Here is a 22747-nt window from a genome sequence, read left to right on the forward strand (position 1 = left end):
AGACATGCCTCTGGGGTACTGTCAAACCAGGAGGATCAAGATGAAATAGTGAAGCAGCTAAGGTCCCTGGGGCAGATTACCTGCACTCAATTACACAACTGTAATTAATCCATTGCTGGGGGGGAGGGGAAGGGAGATGGGGGACTGTTCTCAAAATCATAGGAGAAAAGGGGACTTTCCTGACTTCTACCTGACATAGTGAAATATTGAACATTGGTTTTTGAAATAACGGTGAGAGCCTTCAATGTCTGCCCAGTCCAGTCTCAGATACAAACAGTATGTGTGATATGAGTGGTACAGACTGTGTGGTCACATGGTATTTTAGTTCTTTTCTTTGTTCAATAAGGTATCTGGATGAATAAGTTACTGTGAAGGTGATACTGCCTTGAACTTGACAGAAAACACTGAACAACATGGACCATGACCAAAATTTCAGGGTCACACAGGATAATCTGAAATCTGCAACCCAAGACACCTGATAAAATCCTGTAAATTCTTCAAATTTGAACTCTAATGTCATTGACAATCAGATATGGAAGCCTCTGTTTCAAGGTCTTGACACCATACCTCAGCTAATGAGTACTCAGCAACATCCATTAGAGTACGATAAAACACAGGGATAAAACTCATAAATGAAATGGCCTACAATTAACATGTCAGTGTACTGTGATATCAAACCGAACAAAGTTCAATTCCCAAGTTCAGCTAGATTAATGTCTTTTGTGCTGGGACCTAGCTGCAGTTCCTGTAGCTCCAGGTTTTGCCTGGGTATGACGGCAAATCTCATTTAATGCCGTCCGACCAACATACCAGGGGAAAAAAGGAATTCCTGATAATTGAGTCTTAAAAACTTGAGATACATGAAATAATTTGGTCCTTTTTTTCAATCCCATCATGCACTGGGAAGCTAAATTTGGTGACCTGTAGACTTTGCAGACCGCAAGCATCTGCAGACAATTTTTTATTTACACACTTGTATGCAACATGGCAATCAAATCTTGGCTGTCAGATTTATCTTCAGTCTATCTCGTTTGGATGTTATCGGCTCCAAGAGTGGAAAAAAAACAACTTGAGCATCAGGAATTGAAATCTGAAAACAAACACAGATGATTGATAACTGGAAATATTTGTGTAATAGCCAATACACAAAGCCAGAAATCTCTGTTTTCCCGCCGTTTTTTATCTTGTGGCTCTTCAAAATCAATACAGATATCCTAGTGCAATTCAAGCGATTTTTCAGTTGCATGACCTGTACAGGAAAAAGGTTATAGATCTATCAAAGTAAGAAAAGAAAGTGTTTGTCAGACGAGGATGTATTATGAAAAGACCAAGCAAGGCAGAGGTCCCTGGGCAATTTGTTCCACTTGGGGATCAATCAAGTTGCATTTTTCTTCCTTGTAAGTGTTTACTTCAGCAGTAGTGCAACCTTCACTATACCTAAACCCCAACGCCCTGCTTTTAATGATGTAAAATTTTACAATACTAGTATTTGTTTTTTCAACGGAGTCCGTCTACGTCATGCACAATTGTTATCATACATCAATTGTGGCCATGAAGACGCACAGACTCCACCAGCTTTACACGCAGCATAGAAAAATATATCAATACAAGTGATATCTCCATTGGTGTCCCCTTTGAGCTTTTTTGTTTTCAAATGTACATTGTGTCTGTTGCTGAGTTTGACCTCCATGTGAATAACACTTGAGTCCCTAATATCTTGATTGACACTAACTCTTTAAGGAGATTAGAAGGTGCATGCTACCTGCTGATCAGAAGAAACAGTACAGTAACAATGCCATCCCTACACACGTGAATCAAAAACAGTAAAAGTAACCCTCTTTGATTTTTCATCATAACAAAAAAAAAACCACTTCAATCATTATGTCACATAATTTATTACATGCTATTATTAAATACACTTCAAAAATTATGTACAAAATTTTAAAAATTGTTCTGTCCGAGTAAACGCTACAAAGTCTCAAAAAAATCTCCATGGTGCCATACTGTTTTTCCTTTGTATGGCTATTTACAATTCAGCGAGAAATTGTGGAAAGCTCTGAAAAGACTGCACGGCTACCTGCTGTAATGTCTCTTGCAATCCTTACATGATGGTCAACCACTCCATTGAAAGTCACTGTGTAGACAAATCAGTATTAAAAGTGATATACTCTCAATAAACTCCTCTCACGTTATTGTCAAGCAACAGACACAGTACTTGCAGCTTCTACTACATGCACTGAATACTACATTTCTCTCAAAATGTAAAATTTCTTGACAATATCGAGAATTACAATGCTTTCGCCATTACTGAATATGCACGGAATAAAAAACGTAAACAAAAATGTAAGTGTTTAAGCTTTGTCTAACAATACTCATCAAAATTTAGGATTTGGGTATGGCTTTCATAGTCGGGCAAAGTTCAACATGGTCTTGCTAAGCTTGGTTGCCAAACAGAAGACTTGAGCTGAGATGAATCTTGTGGGTTGGTTTAATAATGTGGCCTTCACGTCGATAAAGTGGCCTTCAGTACTATATAGCCTGGCTAATCAAACCAGTCATTCTGTCTGTTTGGACGTGACATGCAGGTGCCGGGACTTAAAAAACTCGGAATTGAATTTATCTCCCCGCTGAAATTGATGATATTGACGGTTTAAGAGATAAAGCTCTGATAACTGACGCCGAAGACACGACGGCGGAATACAAAATGGCCTGCTAATTTCCGAGATTTACATATCTGTATTGTGTTTGACAGCGATGATGGGTCATTTATGATAATTTTTTTTTCTGATAGAAGTGATTAAGTTGGTGTGGCACTGACATAAAACATATCGCCGACAATGGTGACTGGGGAATGTTCCGTCCTTATCAATCCTTTTCCCAGCAAGTCTGATTCAGACAGTCATGATAATTTTGCTGGCTTGCCCAAGGGCAAACACGCACGACATGTCCTGACTTCTCAATGAACCAAATGTAAAAATCCCGAAAGGGAAATGGCAGACAGGAGTTGACTGCAAAATTCATAATGGTGTGAAAAGACTTGGGTAGAATTGCACACACAATGGGCTATACAAATCTAAAATCACATTACTGGTATGTTTACCACTCTTAAATATTGCTATAAAAAAAATTAAAACTTCCAGATCCTCCATATTTCATGAGAAATTGAAACACAATAACTGGGGAGAAAATGGATATTTCTTTTGTTTTGATTTCAGGAAGATTTCCAGCCTTTGTTTCAGATTACAGTTACAAAAGCAGTGTTTGAATGTCCCACGAGACTTTTCTTTGTTGTAAAACTTACCAGTAGCTGTATTTGTTGAGGCTTACTGCTCTGCAAATGTTTAATCAAATTTTCAGTATTGCAAAGAATTAAACAAGCTAAGATGATTTCATGGCACAGACAGTAGTAACACAAAACAAACCTGTAGTTGAGTCTTTTGTGTTGTGGTGAGGGAATGACTACCTCATCAAACACAACAGAATTTCAGTCACCTGCCACAGAGGGCGCCGTACCTCTAAGGTTCTCCTTTCCTGCACATGGGACATTGACTTATTTGGACACAGTTCCTCCATCATTGGTCTGGAAACGCCACTGGTTTCTTTACGACAGAGATTGATATGGATAAACAACAATCAACACCTTAGTCAATGTTGTGCATGTTATTTACCTGTCATTTTTACAGTTTTATTGTCATTTTCTTATTAAAATTACAACATTTTCTCACACTTAATGCTGTTGGTATAAAATTTTGCAAAACTGGAGACCGTGTTACCTTTAACTTCAAACCTGGAATTGTTCAAAGTTTTGTATATACTGACTGCACTTACATATACGTGTATATGTAAAAAGGGTGACAGAATTGCTGTATTGTAAATACCCTACAAAGGATGTGATATCAAACTGGAAAGGAAAGTGTTCTAAGGTTTCTCAATTTTGAAGTTGACTTTTTTAAAATTTGGCACATCAAAGAATACTTCATTCCATTTCTAAAACTATAAAATCGCCAATTTATCCAAGTTTAGCAAGTCGTTCACTCCTTGACGATGAGAAAAAAGGATGACAAATTCCGAGATGAATCCGAAACCATGCCTTGTCCATGCAGTTGGGGTAATTCACACTTTGAATAATGGTTGTTTCACGACCGGAGATGGAGGGACTGTGTTTTGGAAAACCATCACGCTTCTCTACCGAAACTTACTCAACACATGAAGAGAAGTTACTTAGATCAAGGCTTGGGTAGTATCTATGATGACACTCTTGAGCTACAACTTTTGAAAGTTTTGCAATAAACTTGAGACATATTAAGCACACAAAATGACAAGAAAGGTTTTTCCAAACAATCAAAGCTCTCTTTATAAGCAAGAAATGGGTTCTCGTGTAGTTGCATCAGAATTTGGAATAAAACAAATTCATAATTTCTCTACCTCTCCTTTTGTAAAAATGACTTCAGTTTCAAAATCAACATGAGATTTCTGAAGATGTATGGCTTGAAAATACCAAGAAGCTGTATTTTTTATGATTTTTTGTAGTACTGTAGCTTTCTGTAGCAACTTGGATACCAATGAGAATTCTGTTTGCTGAAAGTATGATGTATTGTACGATGTTGGATAGCCATAATGGTTGCATACAAGTATGTAATAACAATTTTGTTGTAGTGTGCTTCTATCATCCCAATGTGTCACATTCAATAAAGCAAGGTCCCTGTCATTCATGTTGTTTTCTCATATCATACCGCAGCCCTGTTCGTAAAACTGCAGTTCAGTGTGAAAATGGGAATTCTTGTACTTGTTGCTATCTGCAAGTATTTGCTTTAGTATAGAAATCAGCCAGAGATTCAAAGATTTGTTTTCCGATCAACACCGATATTGTGGACAGGAAAATTCACTTTTTCTTTCAAAAGTTTCTCCAGAAATAATGAAATATGTGCAACGTGGGTCAGACCCTTGCAGCCTAAAATTGCGGTCTGCAAAGACAACATCCAGGCTAATGGCCATGTAACACTCAAAAGAAGCCTTTCTGATAAGCAAAATACTTGCCATTTTGACTAACTGCTGGAAGATCGAGAATTGATAACTTAAGTCAATACTCTGAACACAGAAAAATGAAAAAAAAAGGTCATAAGTTGCACTTATTTTTCCTTATGGGAGTGACATGCCCCTGGAACTACCACTTTCTTTGTCTCAATGAATCATTGTGACAACTAAAAGGTGATCAACTATTTCACCAAAAGGCAGCTATGCAGTAAATTTGACAATAGAGTGAATAAATTCATCTTGGACATTTGACCTCTGCTATAAGGATCTGTTGACGAGCAGCCATCTCACAATTGTTTTTTTTCTGATTGGTCAATATCTTTGTGAAACTAGTCTGCAACCAGGTGCTGACCAGGGGGACAAATTGTGTAGCCTGTGAGATCGGGCCTTCCAAAGAGTTGCTCACCACCTTGGGAGAAATGAATCCGATAATTGCAGTAGAATTTCTGTTACAAGTCAGACCTCCAGGACGGTACAGCTCTGTAAAGCAAGCAGAGGAAGCAACATTCACAAATTAAATACACTTTTGATGCCTGCATTTGCAATTCTCTTCACAATACCGTTGCATAAAATGACAAAGTCGGCCATTTTTCATTGAATTTGTTTGATACGAGATACTACTTGTATTGTTTGACATGTACCAATGGTTGACACATTCAAAGCATTTAATCAAATTAAATGTAAACACAACACGCAAAACTGCCAAGCATGGCTTTAAATCATAGTGACCTATGACCACCACAAAACACCAACCCCCCTCCCAAAATCAAAAAGAATTGCTAGAGGTCTCCCCTACCAAGTCATACAACAATACAGCACTGAACACCTAGCTGGTGACGATGGGTTGGTTCATCTAAAGAGGAAGTTTGTTCTGGTGACACAAAAACTGACATTTCTGTGATATGTAAAAGGAGTTGCAATTGGCACCACATGGTGTATGCATTACAATCTTTTGGCAGCACACACTTATAGCCGGGTTACTCAAAACTCCAGGTGAAATAGATTTATAGCATTCTGGTTTATACTACACTTCCATTGAGATTACAAGTTGTTGAGAGTAAAACCTATATGGCAAGTTGCTTAACCCTTACACCGCCACAGTTTGGCTCAACCCCATTGTCGTCAATGGACCTGTTTACACTGGGAATCAGGGTTGAACAGGTTAAAATACTGACATTTCACCTGGCTTTCCATTATCAACCCCCTGATTATAATACATGAAGTTCTAATTACATCAGGGCAAAGAACGGAATCTCACCGCATTGGAGTGCGGAAGATGCTGACTGTTCAGAGTGTACACTGTGGAATCTCACCTGTGTGGCATTTTCATCACAGGAACAGCGCCACCACTGCTGGTGTCTTTCTGTCTTTCTTTCCAACCTTCTGTCAGTTGATATAACCTGGATGGATCCCTTGCCACTTGCACTTGAACCTGAGAAGTGAAGAAAACAGTCCATCTGTCAGCCAGCCGGCCCACACATGACAGAACTGTGTCAAGGTCTCATATGTTTGTGTATGTATAGAAGTATAGAATAGAATCAGTTCATAGATATTTCAATTTTGACCGACAATCAATGATAAAAATTTATCTGATGGATTAACAGCTTCTCAGACATGGACTCTTGGTTGTAATGCCAGGGAATGAAGCACAGTGAAAATTGCTACGAATGTGAATCTTATACCGTTTGTAATTTCTGCACAGTATTTTCACTCACAAACATTTATGATTGGGCTTTGAATTGAACATTAAATATCTTTTGAGTTGGCCATGGTTAATATTTCTTGTGTATTTTGAGGATCAAGTCAAGAGTACACATAGAGCTTTTGCTGGTCAGAGGTTTGTGACACATTTTGACTTTATCATGATTCTTGGTTGAGGGCGTGCTTTTATGCTATTTTAGTTTGTAATGTGGTTTTGTGCTGTGATGGTTTATATGATGATGTGCTGTGATGGTTTATATGATGATGTGCTGTGATGGTTTGTATTATGATGTGCTGTGATGGTTTGTATTATGATGTGCTGTGATGGTTGCATTATGATGTGCTGTGATGGTTTGTATTATGATGTGCTGTGATGGTTTGTATTATGATGTGCTGTGATGGTTGTATTATGATGTGCTGTGATGGTTTGTATTATGATGTGCTGTGATGGTTTGTATTATGATGTGCTGTGATGGTTTGCATTATGATATGCTGTGATGGTTTGCATTATGATATGCTGTGATGTTGGTTTGTATTATGATGTGCTGTGATGGTTTGTATTATGATGTGCTGTGATGGTTTGTATTATGATGTGCTGTGATGCTGTGATGGTTTGTATTATGATGTGCTGTGATGGTTTGATTATGATGTGCTGTGATGGTTTGTATTATAATGTGCTGTGATGGTTTGTATTATGATGTGCTGTGATGGTTTGTATTATGATGTGCTGTGATGGTTTGTATTATGATGTGCTGTGATGGTTTGTATTATGATGTGCTGTGATGGTTTGTATTATGATGTGCTGTGATGGTTTGTATTATGATGTGCTGTGATGGTTTGTATTATGATGTGCTGTGATGGTTTGTATTATGATGTGCTGTGATGGTTTGTATTATGATGTGCTGTGATGGTTTGTATTATGATGTGCTGTGATGGTTTGTATTATGATGTGCTGTGATGGTTTGTATTATGATGTGCTGTGATGGTTTGTATTATGATGTGCTGTGATGGTTTGTATTATGATGTGCTGTGATGGTTTGTATTATGATGTGCTGCGATGCTGTTCTTCTTACATGTCTTTTATCTTTTGTACAATAATAATGCTTCACACTGCAGAGGATTATCATAACAAAAACCACCAGCACAGAACAACATATGGTATCGTAAAAGTAATGACATACAAAACAAGATCACATCACAAAACAAATCATAGCTACACTACAACACACCTGTCCTTTAAGTCTTTCCAATTTCTTCTGTTTTTGTCTCTCAGCTTCTTCTTTGGCTTTTTCCTTGGCTTGTTTTTCCTCAAGACGTCGGTAATCCCTCTCCAGAAACCTGGCTCTTTCTGCGGCAGAGAAGCGTTTCTTTTCCTCTCTCTCAATCTCTCTCATCATTTCAAGTTCTCGGTCTCTCACCTCCACTTCAGCTTTTTTCTGTTTTGCAAATTCTCTCACTTGAGCTTTCAGCGCTATCTGTCACATTCAATCACAAAATTTTCATGTCAGAGGGATGAAATTGGGTTTAAAGATAAACACAAAGAAACCAACTATGTTGTTTTCAATGAATATTGCCAGGGAAATTGTAGCATCAGCCTTAACCCTTTGAGCACCAAAGTCAATTTTTGTCGCGTTATAAAATGTACCCCGGTCAAATTTTTTCAGATTTTTGTCAAAATTTTGATGAAAAGTTGTGGCAAATGAAATGTGATGTCTGTTTAGTAAAAAATTATCAAAAATTCACAGAAAAATTCATACAAATTGGTAAAACGTTGCACTAAAATTTTGGTAGGAATAATTACAGCGCTCAAAGGACTAATGATGGCCATGCCAGGTACAGCTATTTTGTGGTAATATCTTGTGGCTTTCATTTTGAAAACGGAGCTTTGGGAATAGCCTACACTTTAACCACTTGCTGTCTCTCATATGACCACACTATGCAGTATGTAACTGTACCAGCTCACTATCACACATACAAGAGAAATCTATCTGTTCATATACCGATAGAGTAGCATTTTACATGTCATTGAGAAATGTGACTGCAAACATAGCACAAGTGAAATTCTGCACACGCAAGGAAGAAAAAAAATCACACAAAGGACAAAGGGATAGTGTTTCTCCACATTAAACAACCAACACACTGGTAAAGTTTATTGAATTATCTGTTACGCTTGAAAGTTAAAGAGTTTGAAGATGACAATGAAATATCTATATTTGGTATCTTTGGTAAGTGACAACAAAGGAGGTTTCTTAAAAATTTACAGAACAGTTTTTGTACTGACTTAACACTAAACTAACAGCATGATGATGTGAACAAAGTGTAAGTTCAATTCAGCATAGTTGCATAGTTAAAGAAACAACATTAATGAACAAATCCACATTGTATATGACAGTTCCAAGAACCAATATCAAGCTGTTAGTTAAAATCACGGGGTGCTGTAAGCTGTCTTGTGCATTCTTTATCATTGAAATCTATGAATATTCATTACTCCGTCAGACTAACAGAATGGCAAATTCTCTAGTCTGGACCAAAAATGGAGGGCCTCCAATCAGTGAGTTTCCTTACCTGTGTAAAGTTTCTAGTTTTTTGAAATTATGATATAATGATTTAGACTTTACCTGTCTCTTTCGATCTCTCTCTTTCTCCCTGGCTTTTTGTAATTCTTCTTCCATTCGTCTCTCCTCTTCCTGGGCTTTCTCTAACTCTTTTTGTACCTGTTGTGGAGAACACTCAGTATTTCAGCATTCAGATCAACAGTTTGCTACTAAATGTCCTTGATCATTCAAAGGACACAAACATCATTTGATGCAGGGCTATACATGTCAACCAAATCATATACTTGAGGGTCTATGACCACAGTCACTATCTAAAACGTACTGACAGTAGTACCTTTAACGTAAAATTTTGCGGTCAGTTTTTAACACACAGGTAGTTAAAAATTTTCACCATCAGAATAACAATGTGACAGGAACAAAGGATTGAAAACCTTTTAATATGGAAAGTGTTTGTACCTTGATTCTAATGCCAATGTTCTACACCAAAAAAGCCTTTTCAAACAGACTTGATGCAGCTTGGTATACTTTCAGGTGGTACAATAATATGGATGGTTCATCTTACATCATCCATAGAGTAACATGATCACATCTTTTGAAGTCAGTCTTTGTTCAAAATGTAATCAGTATCAGTGTTCTCCCCAGGATTTTGTTTAAAAGAGGGCGAAGACGTGGTGCGAAGCACCACAAGCGACGCATCAGCGGTCACGGGGGAGGTCAGGAGGGAGGTGTCCCCCCTCCTGCCATTGGAGCTTTTGAAAAACAGAGATTAAAATAGTGTTATTTGGTGGTACTTGGGGAGTATTTTTTCAGATTTTTATCAGATAAAAAAGCTCAAAGGAAAAGAAATCTGAGACAGTGTTCCATAACTTTTATTCCAGTTCACTGATTTCAATGATGATTATATTTTTTGAAAACGAAAACATAGCGACAGACATATATTTATTCATCGATGTCAAAATTATCACCATAATAACACTTACGCTTATGTGTTCTCAGCCTGATACACGTACACGTCCGACCGAGTCTAATAATAGGTTGTTTTGCTTTGGGAAGGAATACAAAATCGAAATTCTAACCTCCTATAAAAACTTCTGAGTACTCTGCTGTCCTTGGTTACCCTCAAGTTTCTAGGCATGTTTATACAGCTAAGTCGGTTACCTAATGCACGGCCCCTATGGAGGGACTGACCGTGGCTAACGTTACGGCCTGTGCCATGCAAATATGGCTGCCATCAATGAATGAGTTGCACATGGGCTTATGATCTCGGATGACATCACAAACTCGCGAGATTTGCAAGATCGATGAGAATTACGTTTGCAGCCTGCAGGATCAACGCTCAAGCTTGCATTTTGCTTGTAAATCACTGTCAACTTTTTTCCCCCCCGTACATTTTATTGTTTTATTTTTCAAAAAAATAAATCTTTTTCATTTCTGGCAAGGAGGCGCTCGGAATTTACAAGAGGGCGCCACGCCCCTGTTACCTTATTCAGGGAGAACACTGAGTATCAAGTATAGATCCGAGGATGTTTTCCCAGAGAAAGATACGATCCTCACCTTCCAAGCATTCAGTTTTTCCAGTCGTTCAAGTCTCTCCTCTTCCAATTTTTGAGCTTTCAACCTCTGCTTTTCTTCCTGCTCAGCTGCAGCCTCTTCATCATCCTCCTCAGCTTTCATAATCAGGTCCTCTTTCTCATTCTTGGAGCAAATTGACAACAAACAAACAAATTGACAATGATACCTGTACACTGGTATGTATTTCTGAGAGGACATCATGGACAGTTTGTGAAGTGTAAGAGCTGTTAAAATCACTGAAATCCCCTGTTTACACAATCTAACTATTTCATTGCAAAATTCCTACAAAGTTGTACCTGCTGTCCTCAGTCTGTGTTAATTTTGATGGTGATCTTTTCATGTAAGAAATGCAAATATGTACAGGTGACTTCCTTACTGAACAGTGCTGAATTAAAGTCATGTCTTACATGTACGGTATTTTATATTGGGTCTTGTCACAGTCCTGAGATGGCAAGACATAATGAGTACATAGTCTATCAGAAAGTACGTCTCTTCGGGTGAAATACCTGTTTGTCCTGAAAATTTTAGTTTCTGTGAAAGGATCCATGTAAATTTTTACTAATTTGATGATTTGTAAATTTGATGATTGTAAAAATCCTACTGATAATTGATAGAACAATTTGAATATTTTTGCATTAATGTTACACTCCAAGTCATTACAAACTGTAATATATCAGAGAAGGGTTGTGTTTGCCAGTTCAGGACAACTAAATAGACTCTACTTTTAACCCTTTGAGCGCTGTAATTTATTCCCGCCAAAATTTTAGTGCAACATTTTACCAATTTTCAATGAATTTTTATGTAATTTTATTGATAATTTTGGACCAAATGGACATTTTAATTCATTTGCTAAAGTTTTTTCTCAAAATTTTGGCAAAAATCTGGGAAAAAATTGGATGGGGTTTATTTTATAAAGGGGACAAAGACAGACTTTGGCGCTCAAAGGGTTAATGAAACTGGGGCACCTTATGAACTGTAACAGCTTTCAAATCACTGTCATATTGAACCCTAGATGGTGGGTGCCCATTGTAATGATATTGAGATTTCACATATTAGTCTAGATGGCCAAGACTATGCCACATACACCTTGGTGACTGTCTCTGTGAAAACAGATATGACAGTAGTGGCACTGGATACCAACCTCTTTCAGTTCTCTCCATTTTTGAATTGCTTGTTTCTTCTTGTCCAACATGGACAGATATTCCTGGTACCAGCTTTCATGTTTCTTGACATCGTCTACGGTCCTCCCAGGTAAGGCGTTGTATGCTGTGTTGATGAAAGCAGATCTACCCTGCAGAGGTCAAAGGTCAATATTCAATCACTACAGTGAAGACTGAGAGAATGATTTTGGCGATATTTTTTACTAACTATGCGGAATCAAAATGACTGAAAACTCTCACCAAATAGAAAGGAAATTTCCCATTCTTTCAGACATTCCAAAACATCGGATGAAATGGCAGACTTGACATTGACAATAGAAGGGGAAAGTCTGAACAAGTTCCATGCTTGGTTTCAGAATAAACGCTTACCCTGTGTTGAAAACACTATTCAAATTTTGATCTTTGACCCTATTTTTCATTTTCTGGGCCTTGTTGACCTACAAATTATTTCAGTTGCGACAGAAAACTTTGAATATTTCAGAGAGTTGTGCATGTACTTACCCTGATTATACATGAAATGAGGTAAATCATGTGTAGCAAGATCGATAATTCATATACAATCGGGAAGATTGCAAAACAACTTATAAGGTTGTACTTTAAATTGATGTGATTCAAAGTACTCTAAGAGTCTACATGAAATGCCCCAAGGGGGCACAGTTTTGAAAACTCACATTTGTACAATATTCTCTGGTCTTCTGCTTGTTTTGACTCATTTTAAAGCTTGTGAAGTAAGTTCTCACTATCATGTTATTTTTTTTTAAACAAAATAAAATATTGAATTTTCCTAGGTAAGGTTTAAAGGTATACTGTCACCTGTTCAAATTTTGCCACAGTTACCATGGAAAGAGAAAATCTAACCAATCACAGATTTTAAGCGGGTGGCCGCTTTTCAAAAACAGTGCCCTCACATGGACATTTTGAATACCAAAGAACGCCCCTTTGACCATATATGGGCATATTTAGATTACAGGTGACTGTATACCTTTAACTGGGTATATAGCAGCCATTTTTAATTTGAACACTGGTGCATTATGGGTAATTTGTTTCTCTCATCCCAAACTTTGCAAATGACACCTAAATTTTGTTCTTGAATATGGAAGAGAGTGGTTAAAAGTTTTTTTGAAGATAATATAGGCAAAAGTTTAAGACTTTGTTCTTTGAGGCAAATATTACCTGAAAACAATGATGCTCCCCACCAAGTCTCCAATCCACATAAAATTAAAGACAGACACAAACATTGCATCTTTTCGAAAAAGTACAGCTGAAATACAAGCATGTGTGTTTCAACCACTAGAATAAATTGCACTATATTTTTCACTAGTTGGACATGTCATTCATCAACCACAGAAAAAATTCTTTTGTAAAAATTGCACCTTGACCTACCTTATGCCTGTTTCTAAATTTCAGGAAAGTCTGGTGATCATATTCATCCCAGCCTCCTCTGTGTCCTCCAGTCTGGGTCAGAAATCTCTGTGTCAAGACAATTTAAAGTAATTTGTGTGACTTGGGAAATGACAAGGTGCAAAAAGGTTAAGGCCAAATTTTGCAATCATGGTGGTCCGGTCTACAAATCTACTAACTATGTCTGAGTCATGGTATCACTTATAAACTATGACACTCAACCAGTTGTGTGAATACACCTACTGTGGACACCATTGTCGGGAATGCCACTCTGGATGCTCCATGCCGGAACACAGCATCACATTCTATTCAGTTGGTCTTCGATCATCAAATTACATTCTATCCATCAGGTCATTTGAACCATAGTTGTGTTAACCCATATTGTTTTAGAAACTCAATGTGGATCAAAATTCAACACAGATTTACTGGTACCCTAGCAGATTTGATTAAATCATATCTTCACAGAGGACTGTATCATCCCAAACATACATATACGTTTCTTAATATTAAAGATTTATACAACTAAGACTTCCAGACATACATACCACTTTGTGCTCTATACTTTCATATTGCAAGTATATGATTTCACATCAGTGAGTTCTACATAAAGAAAGTTGACAAACTTTTCAAAAGTTTGGCCACATACCAACATTATATCTGTTTTATAGAGGAGGAACTTTCCAGAAAACATACAGTGTGTTATACTGGTAATGTAACAATACACAGCACAATTTACATTTTAACAAGAATGTAATCTACAATCTACATCTATATTGTCATTGTGATATGTAAAGTTTGATAAGTTTCAGCAGTTTTTGACTTTGAAAGATGTCACTGATTATCAGACCTGCATGTTTACTTTCATTTTTGCACGATTTTACACATGATGCATTGCATATTCTGTCTTGTCATTGAGAGTTGTATTGAAGGACAGTAAGAGTGCTGCATTTCTTTAACCCTTTCATCACCATGGTTTGGCCTAAATCCATTGTTATCAATGGTAAATGTGGACCTGTTTACAGGGAATCGGGGGTGAAGAGGTTAGACCACTGTGAAACAGCACCTTTGCCCGTTATACAAAATATTTTTGTGTAATTTTGACGACATGGAGCTAGTGGTTGATACATTAACAAAGAAGATCTATAATAATAAATGATGACGAAACCATGGTAACATGTCAGTCAGGATTTACCCTTGATAAGCTTACTCTATTTTTCACACAAGAAGATTTAAACTAAGCCATGAACTATTCACATTTCTGTGTCATATAGTTACATGTGCTATGCTCACCTCAAATGCTGCCACCTCTGGTGGTAGGTCAGCCGTTACACTCCTTGCCGAGGACAGAGGTTTGGACCTGCTGGTTGTCTTGCCGTCCACTGCGATGGCCGGAACTTGTGACCAGGTCTCAAACCTCTTCTCCAGAGCTGTGATTTCCTGCATAGCGGTCAGTTCCTCTCGCATGAGGGACTCATAACTGAATCATTAAAAAAGGGGGAACATTCAGTTATTTAGATCAGAATGGAATAAATACTTCAAAACCTTCTCCCAACTGCTACAAATTGACTGTAACAATGTATTTGTAACGGTAATTAATGAGAGCATATTTGGCAAAAAAATAGATGCAGTGACTTAACAAAGCAAATTGGGGTGTGTGGGGTGTATGGGGGTGTGTGTCTTATTTCATACTCCAGATGAATCGCTGTGATATAGTATGCACAGTGAAGTTTTAATCTTTTGGCTATCACGTTTTGGTATGGTTCTGACTGTTTTCTATGATAAAGCTGGACCACTGTACAGGGAAACATGGATGATGGGTTAAACACTAAACCTTGTGAATAATTTACATGCTAAGAAATCTGACAGCCTGTGGTTAAACATAATCTTTCCAGTTTTTACTCTTTTGCCATTCAAAATATTCTGAACGGTAACAATAAAATATGAATGTTATCCATGACAACTTATCACTACGGTATTTCATGTATGATTAAATCACAGGCTGACATTGAGACATTGCATGTGAATAGAAATCAATGCTTTATTCAATACAGATTCACATTCAAGGACAAATTTCTCTGACATTCAGTGTTCACAGCCAGGATTACTCAGAAAATCCTCTTACCAAACAGTAATGCCATTCTACATCAGGTTCTCTATAGCAGTTGACGGTCACAGTATACATATCAACCGACTGGTGGCAATGCTGTATAATTGCTTGAAAAAGGACAAGATCTATATAAGGCGAAGAAGTTGTGAAGATTGGCAAGCCGAAGACTTACATTTCTCTTTGTCTATCTTTGAATGCATTGATTATGGATTCTATGTCCTCCATGGTCTCTTTTAATTTTTCTACAACTGTGAAAAAAATAAATACAATCTTTGTTACAAATGCACTAATTATCAATGTGTACACTGTAGGAAGGACATCAGGACAGAGGTGCTGACTGAGTGACCTACTGTAGGTCAACAATCTCTGACAAGGATGTTTCAAAGATTAAAAGTTTGTTGCATGATGCAGTATGGGCAATGTCAGAAAAAGTGCTACTTGGTCACATAAATAATGACTACTGGTAAGAAAATAGCCATGTAAAATGGTGTAATGGCGTTGTCGTTTGCGTTTGCTGAAAACCTACCTTTTTAGACTTGCATTTTTAAAGTAGATTTTTACGTTGTGTTTGATTTTAATTTTTTTTAATATCTGAAATTTCAATTTTGTAGACATTTTTTTAAATTGCTTTTGTTCATGTGCTTTTTTAAAGTGTATTTTAAGCGTCTCTGATCACTGTTTTTATGTGGATTTAGACACTATAGAATAAATTATTATTATTATTATTAATTTTAAACTTCCCGAATGTGTAAGATTGCTGAGATTGCCCAAGCTATACTAATGACAGTGTATGATCAGTGGTATCAATTAGATGGTAACATGTATTGTCCTGCTGGAACCAAGTAAAGCCTAGAGTTCTGCAGCTGTCTTTGTAAAGCAAACCAGCAAATGCTAATGCACATAGTTATCAATAAACGGATGAGACAATGTAATATTAGAACCATTGTTTCCAAAAAGACAATAGTGTAGAAACAAGAAGTGAAAAATGGCTTTTGATGCGCCCATATTTTTGAGAACTGAAACTGTTACTTTAATCTTCCTGTTATTGTAACTTTAATTTAACATTCCAACAGCTTCCACTTGTCACTGTAGGGTCATTTGAAGTTTACTTAAGCAAGAAGTAAAATGATGCTCAACTGGCCATGAAAAAGTTTGTATGAATTGCTTGAAGTTTATATCACACATGATGTTCTGGCATATGTTAGTGTGTGAACAAGGACGCCCAGTGCAAGATAATAATGGAAAAGCCAATGCCATCTGGACATGTCATTGTATTGGTTTGTTTTTAATGAAGTAAAGCATTGGCTTTGAACTTGAGAAAATATTCATGGAACGCAAAAAAAATGACTCCAGCAAATATCAAGATTTTAATCTGTAAAATGTATATATACCCAGTTGAATTACCCACTGGCTGAAGGGAAAGGCAAAGAAAGGGAATATATATTGCATACCTTGGTTTACTCTCAGCCTGTGTTTTAGTCAGAAACAGTTTTACTGATAAATCAGGGATTGTATGAAGTATACTCACATTCAGGTGTTGGTTTAATGTCCTTCAATTCTCTCTGAAACTTTCTGACGCTTCCTCTCATTTTGTCGATTTGTTGTTTCAGCTTTGCCTCTGTGGAGGTAATCACAGATGTTGAGAATGCCTGGCTTGTGAAGGTGGCCAAGAAAAGTAAGTATTGTGTAAGAACAGTAACAACGTCGATCATACAAATTATTGCAACTGCAGTATAGGTGACATGGTCAACTTCACAAGGTTGATGTTTGTAAAGAGAAATTGTCTTCTAGGAAGAATCCCCAAGGACAAGCCTTTTGGCCAGTGCTCTGAAATTTCTACATCACAACATCCATTGAGGTAGAATGCGCCTCCGGGACAGATATTCTTGCTCTCTAATTTTTACAATTTTTTTCTGATATACCACTTGTGGGGGGCTCATTTTAAAGCTCTTGGAGTAAGAAAAATTTTCGCCATCTTAGTTTTATTTTTAAATAGAAAATTTTATTTTTCCCAATAGAGTTTACACAGGGATGACAGCCACTTTGAATGTCAAATGTTGGTAAATGTTGGGCAGTTTATTTCTCCAGTGCCAAACTGCACGGTGACCCCTGATTTTTATTCTCGATTTGGTAACAATATTGCATCTTCAAATGTAACAATATTACATCTTCACATACTGCAGTGATGAAAACAGAAAAGAAACCAGTCTTACAATTGACTTTTTACAGTTTATCGATATCTACACCTTTCCAAAATTACGCTACTGGCACAAAGGAACAACATGGATTTGCGGTAATACTTCAACAATTTATCACTTTCCTCAGCGAAAGTTTCAACTTTATATCACAGAAGAGGGCATAACATGGTGACTTTGGTGGACGATTCTGAGTGTGTCCTTAGAGGGGCATATTATTTGACATGATACAGCTATGGTTCTATACTGCAAGTCGTTGGATTTCATTGAATTTCACTTCCATGGAACTCTCATCAAGTTATTCCTATACAGTTTCTAATGAGAACATGTGAGGATGCTATCACAGATACATGTTTGTGTTACAACAGAAATGCTTATCCCAGGCAATGCGTCTTTTTAGCTGTACTTTGATCCCAATTTCATCAATTAGATTGGTACGGTCCAGACTACTTTGGGCTAATGACTCAATATTTCAAGATTATAATTCGAAATGATATATACTAAATGTCTGGTGTAAATAATCCACATACTGGTCATGTAAATGTAATGCTGTTGATTGGATCAAGATACTGTCTCGGTCTATCATTGCTTTCACTTCAAGATGACTTCTTTCTTGATAAATTTTTATTATTGCACATATAAAATTTTCACTCTGTGCATACACACACTTACTTTCTGCCCTCCTTTCACTGTTGAACTTGAATTCAAGTTCTTCAAGGCCACAGAATTCTTTCCTGAAGTCACTTCTTTTGTTGTACAGGTTTGTGCTCTTCTCTCTGTCCATACCAGCAATTCTGAAATGACCAAAGAATCACTTTTGAGGTGACTTTAAGTACGAAAATCTCTGAGAATTTACTCTACTGCTGTGAGACATGTTTTGGGGCTGCCTCCAGCTGTCTGCCAATTTCCACTGGTTAGTCCGTTTTCTCTTTCAATGTTACACTTATCTGTGAAATTGCTTGTCGTTTGCTCCAGCCCAAGTAAGCTGAAGGAGAACCTTATGGAGTAATGGATTCTATATCGGGATATGGTGGGTTCAAGACCTAGGTATGGCCAGAGCACCAAACTCACTATCAGTGAACAGTGAGTTTGAATCTGAAGCATGGTGTTGTGCCCTTGAGCATGGTGTAGTGGCAGTGCCTTTGACTGGGGCACTTTATACTCATTGCTTCTTATGGTAATTGGTGAGGGGTAGCTCATTGTGTGATTGGAGTTTCACCTGTTGGCTGGTTGAGTAATACAAAAACAAAGTGTGGTTGAAATGTCATTCGAGGCATACAGATATTCCCATAATCCTCTGCTTCATTTTATATTACACTGCCAAGGATGCATTTTGAAAACAATAGCAGACAAGTCATTGCTATGGGAATTGCTTCATCAAGGTTGTGAAAGACACATGGTAAACAGGGCTTGATTTTTTCACCGAGGTGTGCACACTAAAATTGATAGTAGCATTGTGTCTGACTCACTTCTGTTCAAGTTGTTCAATTTCCTTCAAGAGTTGCATCTTCTTAGATTTCTCTGTCTTGGACTTGGCAGCCCACACCTTTGCTTCTCTATCACCACCACCACTCTGTTAGAGAAAAGTTGAGCTCCATCAATCTTCAGACTATGCAATAGTTTCCAAAGAATGTGTTCCTTCTCACGCCTGACTGTCAAGTTCATCAAGAGATGACAGCAATAACAATGTTTATAGCATCACTTTGGAATGTACAAAAAAGTACATATTAAACCTTCAGTCTTTCTTTACCACAATGGACTAAAATATATTTTGTTCAGTATTGAGCTTCTTATCTCATATAAGGCTTGGCCTCTGGCCTCGCCTGGCAGGTTTCTGCCCCTGATTGCTTATCCCAGCAATAATACAAGCAACTTTTGATTACACCACTTCACTGAATAGAAGACAACTTTTCTGTATGTTTAATACACAGAACGGTTCATTATGTATTGAAATTCATTCTCAACTGAACACCTACAAAATTTACAAAAAACCTTTCTTCATATGTAATGCTTGGTTTTGACTTATTGACTACTTCTACGTTGAGATCAGGCATAGAAAGTTTTGACTTCTCACATTAAACCCAGAAAGGCACAGCTTGTACATATAGGTAAGTAATCATATCTATAAAACAAACTTTTAGATAAATTTTTCATCCAATGACCTCTGTCTCTAAACTATGGCAAAAACACTTAGTACAGTTTGTAATTAGTCTTCATGCATGTGGATGTCACCTAGTTGTGAATACACACAATGACCTTTGACCCAAGCGCGATCAATACGCCACAGCACCGCTGCATATTCATAGCTAGATGTCACACTGAGGTCTTCTTACCAACAGAGCAAAAGTACAATTGAGTAGTATTACAAAACCTGTATTTTCAAAGCTTTCTCCTCCCATTTTCAACTAGATATTGTGAGGCCATCATCAATTTCGGTGTGTTTATTCCATTGTAATTTCTTCCATCTGTATCATGTGTGTTTATAAATATTTCCCATTCCTAAATGACTGCATTATCTTTTGATTTGCGTCTCAATGCTCATCAATACATTTTGAATAAATGAATGCATAAGGTATTTTCAATTTTCATTTTTACTGAATATATCCCTGCACAATCCAGTTGGACTTATGAATCATGATCCATGCCCTGAACAGTTATTCTTCAAGAATATTTTATAGCCGAAGCATACATTGGATAATACCATTCTATGCAGAGTCAATTTTCAGTACTATACTAGCTGTGTGTTACCGGCTATAGGCCTCCTAGAGGCCTATAGCCGGTAACACAGTACCTTCGTGGAGGGCCTGTGGTAACACAGCCCTGCCAAGCAGAGCTATGTACTATACTTGCTGTTGATATTTTACATTGCCCTTTCAGCAAAAATTTCACGGAAAAACTGCTTCAGCAAATCGTGTACGTCTACAGGTGCTTGGAGTGTCCAGTGTGATTTACGCAGGACCCCTTTACGTTACTGTGCTCTGAACATTCCAAACGCCTGTGTACATCTATCTGGTTACCTCAGAGTCTGATTTTGCAGTCCTACTAATTACTGCCCGTCACTGCCTGTCGACTGCCCGTCAGGAAATTAACCTTCAATTACTGTAATCAGACGATATCTCGATACCAAAGATCACTTACATTTATAGAAAGGTACAAAATAAGAATCTGTTTTACTCCAAATGCCTGAATCCTGTCTCAGAACTAACATCACTATCTGTAATTGGAGCGTTAAGTTCCTGACGGGCAGTGTTCTAACATCGAATACGATCAGCGTTGCTACTCGTTCGAAAATCAACGTTTTTTGGGTCTGTTTTGTTTGGTTTTATAGAGAGTAATCATTTTGGTATTGAGATATCAACTGATTATAGTAATTGGAAGGCTGATTTCCTGACGGGCAGTGACGGGTAGTGGTCGGACATCGACGGGCAGGAAGTGTTGCTGTGATACATGTACGATCACACGATTTAGCATTGCTACTCGTCCGAAAATCAACGTTTTTCGGAACCGGGACTATTATTTCGCTAGTTTTTACAAAGAGTAGTGGTCTTTGGTATCGAAATATCGACTGACTACAGTAATTGGAAGGTGACTTTCCTGACGGGCAGCGACGGGCAGTGATTAGGACCCTGATTTTGTACTGAAGTGAAAGAGAGGCCGGTTGACGGTTCACGCAGAGACCGTCAAACACGCTCTCAAAATGCCCTCACAAACTCCTTAGTCAAACTAGTATTCTACTACTTTACCAGGGTAATTTTGAGGGATCATAGACGCAAAAGAAAAATGTGACAGATTGTACGTCGACAATGACTGGAGCTGCCGCGACATGCCGAAACCTGATCTGGTCGGGAACTGTCACAGACCAAGGGCCCAGAGGGACTGTGCCCTGCACGTACGAAGTTGACAAGTACCGCGTTTCTTTAAAATCATGCACGTTAAAATAACTCTACCCGAATGAGATGCCTATTTATTTCGCATAGAAGTCACGTCAAATTTGATCTATAACTCACGTAACAAACAGTCGTAAGCAAAGCTGAAATTACCTGTGCTATGGTGGCCGCCATTTTGAACACTGCGTTGTTTGTTTGTGTGGTAAACGTAACTACTCCCCGTGTAATGAATTCCAGTGTGGAACCACTACAGCTGCCCGCCCTCACTCGCCGAGGCACGCAGTGACATTTGTATTCAAATGCGAAATATTGTCAACTCAAAGAATCAAACTGTAAAATTATTTGAAGACCAGAAATGTCGTTAAATAGCGACAAACAAATTCATATAGTCATTTTTGAGTGTCGAACGATATGATAGTTGTCAAGTGCCGTTGTTTTTAATTTGGAATCATTTAACTCCTCTATTTTATACCACAGTGGCTATGAGGTAAAAGTTCATTCATTGATTATGATAAATAACCACATATATGAAATTTATAACAGACTACACAAGCTTGAGTTTCAAGATCCTCTTCACCATCTGTGCAGTATCGAAGAAAACAGTCCAAATCTGTAAATTGGCCTCCAAAAGACCAAAAGACAGACTTAATCTTATGAACTGCTAATAGATGAGTTGTTCAGTGACAGATTAGGGGTGGCAATTAACATATATGAGTTGTTTTCTTTTAAATACTACACAGAGACAATGAATGGGTAGTTACAGGCACAGGCACACACTATACTGAAATTGTTCAAGCTTTTGTTATAAAATATAATATTATATATATATATATATATATATATATATATAATATATATATATATATATATATATATATATATGTATATATTACATTAATAATTACATTTATATATATACATATATCTGTGTATGTGAAGATATATAAAAATATATATATATATATATATATATAGATATATATATATATTATTATAGTTATTTATCATAATTTATAAATGAAGATATTGTGTTTTGTACAAATTTCTATCTACTCTTGTCTTTTAGTGTGTCTGATTTAAAAGGATTTAAAAAATCGAAGAATTTATTGGATGAATTGATAGGCGAGTGAACAAT

The 22747-nt window shown here is 37.3% G+C and overlaps 1 protein-coding gene across 2 annotated transcripts; it reads right to left on the reverse strand.

Annotated features, from left to right (window-relative positions):
* Nucleotides 1-1876: 1876 nt before the first annotated feature.
* On the reverse strand, nt 1877-21861 carry LOC139121328 (coiled-coil domain-containing protein 112-like). 2 transcript variants are annotated; one of them, XM_070686130.1, is made up of 13 exons: nt 21766-21861; nt 19195-19298; nt 18398-18519; nt 17059-17148; nt 15703-15778; nt 14714-14900; nt 13406-13492; nt 12004-12153; nt 10845-10985; nt 9354-9449; nt 7965-8210; nt 6348-6466; nt 1877-5514 (listed from the first exon to the last, which is right to left on the reverse strand). In XM_070686130.1, exons 1-13 carry the CDS (start codon nt 21784-21786, stop codon nt 5484-5486), a joined length of 1470 nt encoding a protein of 489 aa, XP_070542231.1. In that variant the 5' UTR covers nt 21787-21861; the 3' UTR covers nt 1877-5483. The 2 variants fall into 2 exon arrangements, with proteins under 2 accessions (XP_070542231.1, XP_070542230.1); XM_070686129.1 differs by having other exon boundaries at nt 5323-5514; nt 6348-6491.
* Between the last annotated feature and the right edge of the window lie 886 nt (nt 21862-22747).

Source organism: Ptychodera flava, chromosome 21, assembly GCF_041260155.1.
Source record: "Ptychodera flava strain L36383 chromosome 21, AS_Pfla_20210202, whole genome shotgun sequence".
NCBI lineage: Eukaryota > Metazoa > Hemichordata > Enteropneusta > Ptychoderidae > Ptychodera > Ptychodera flava.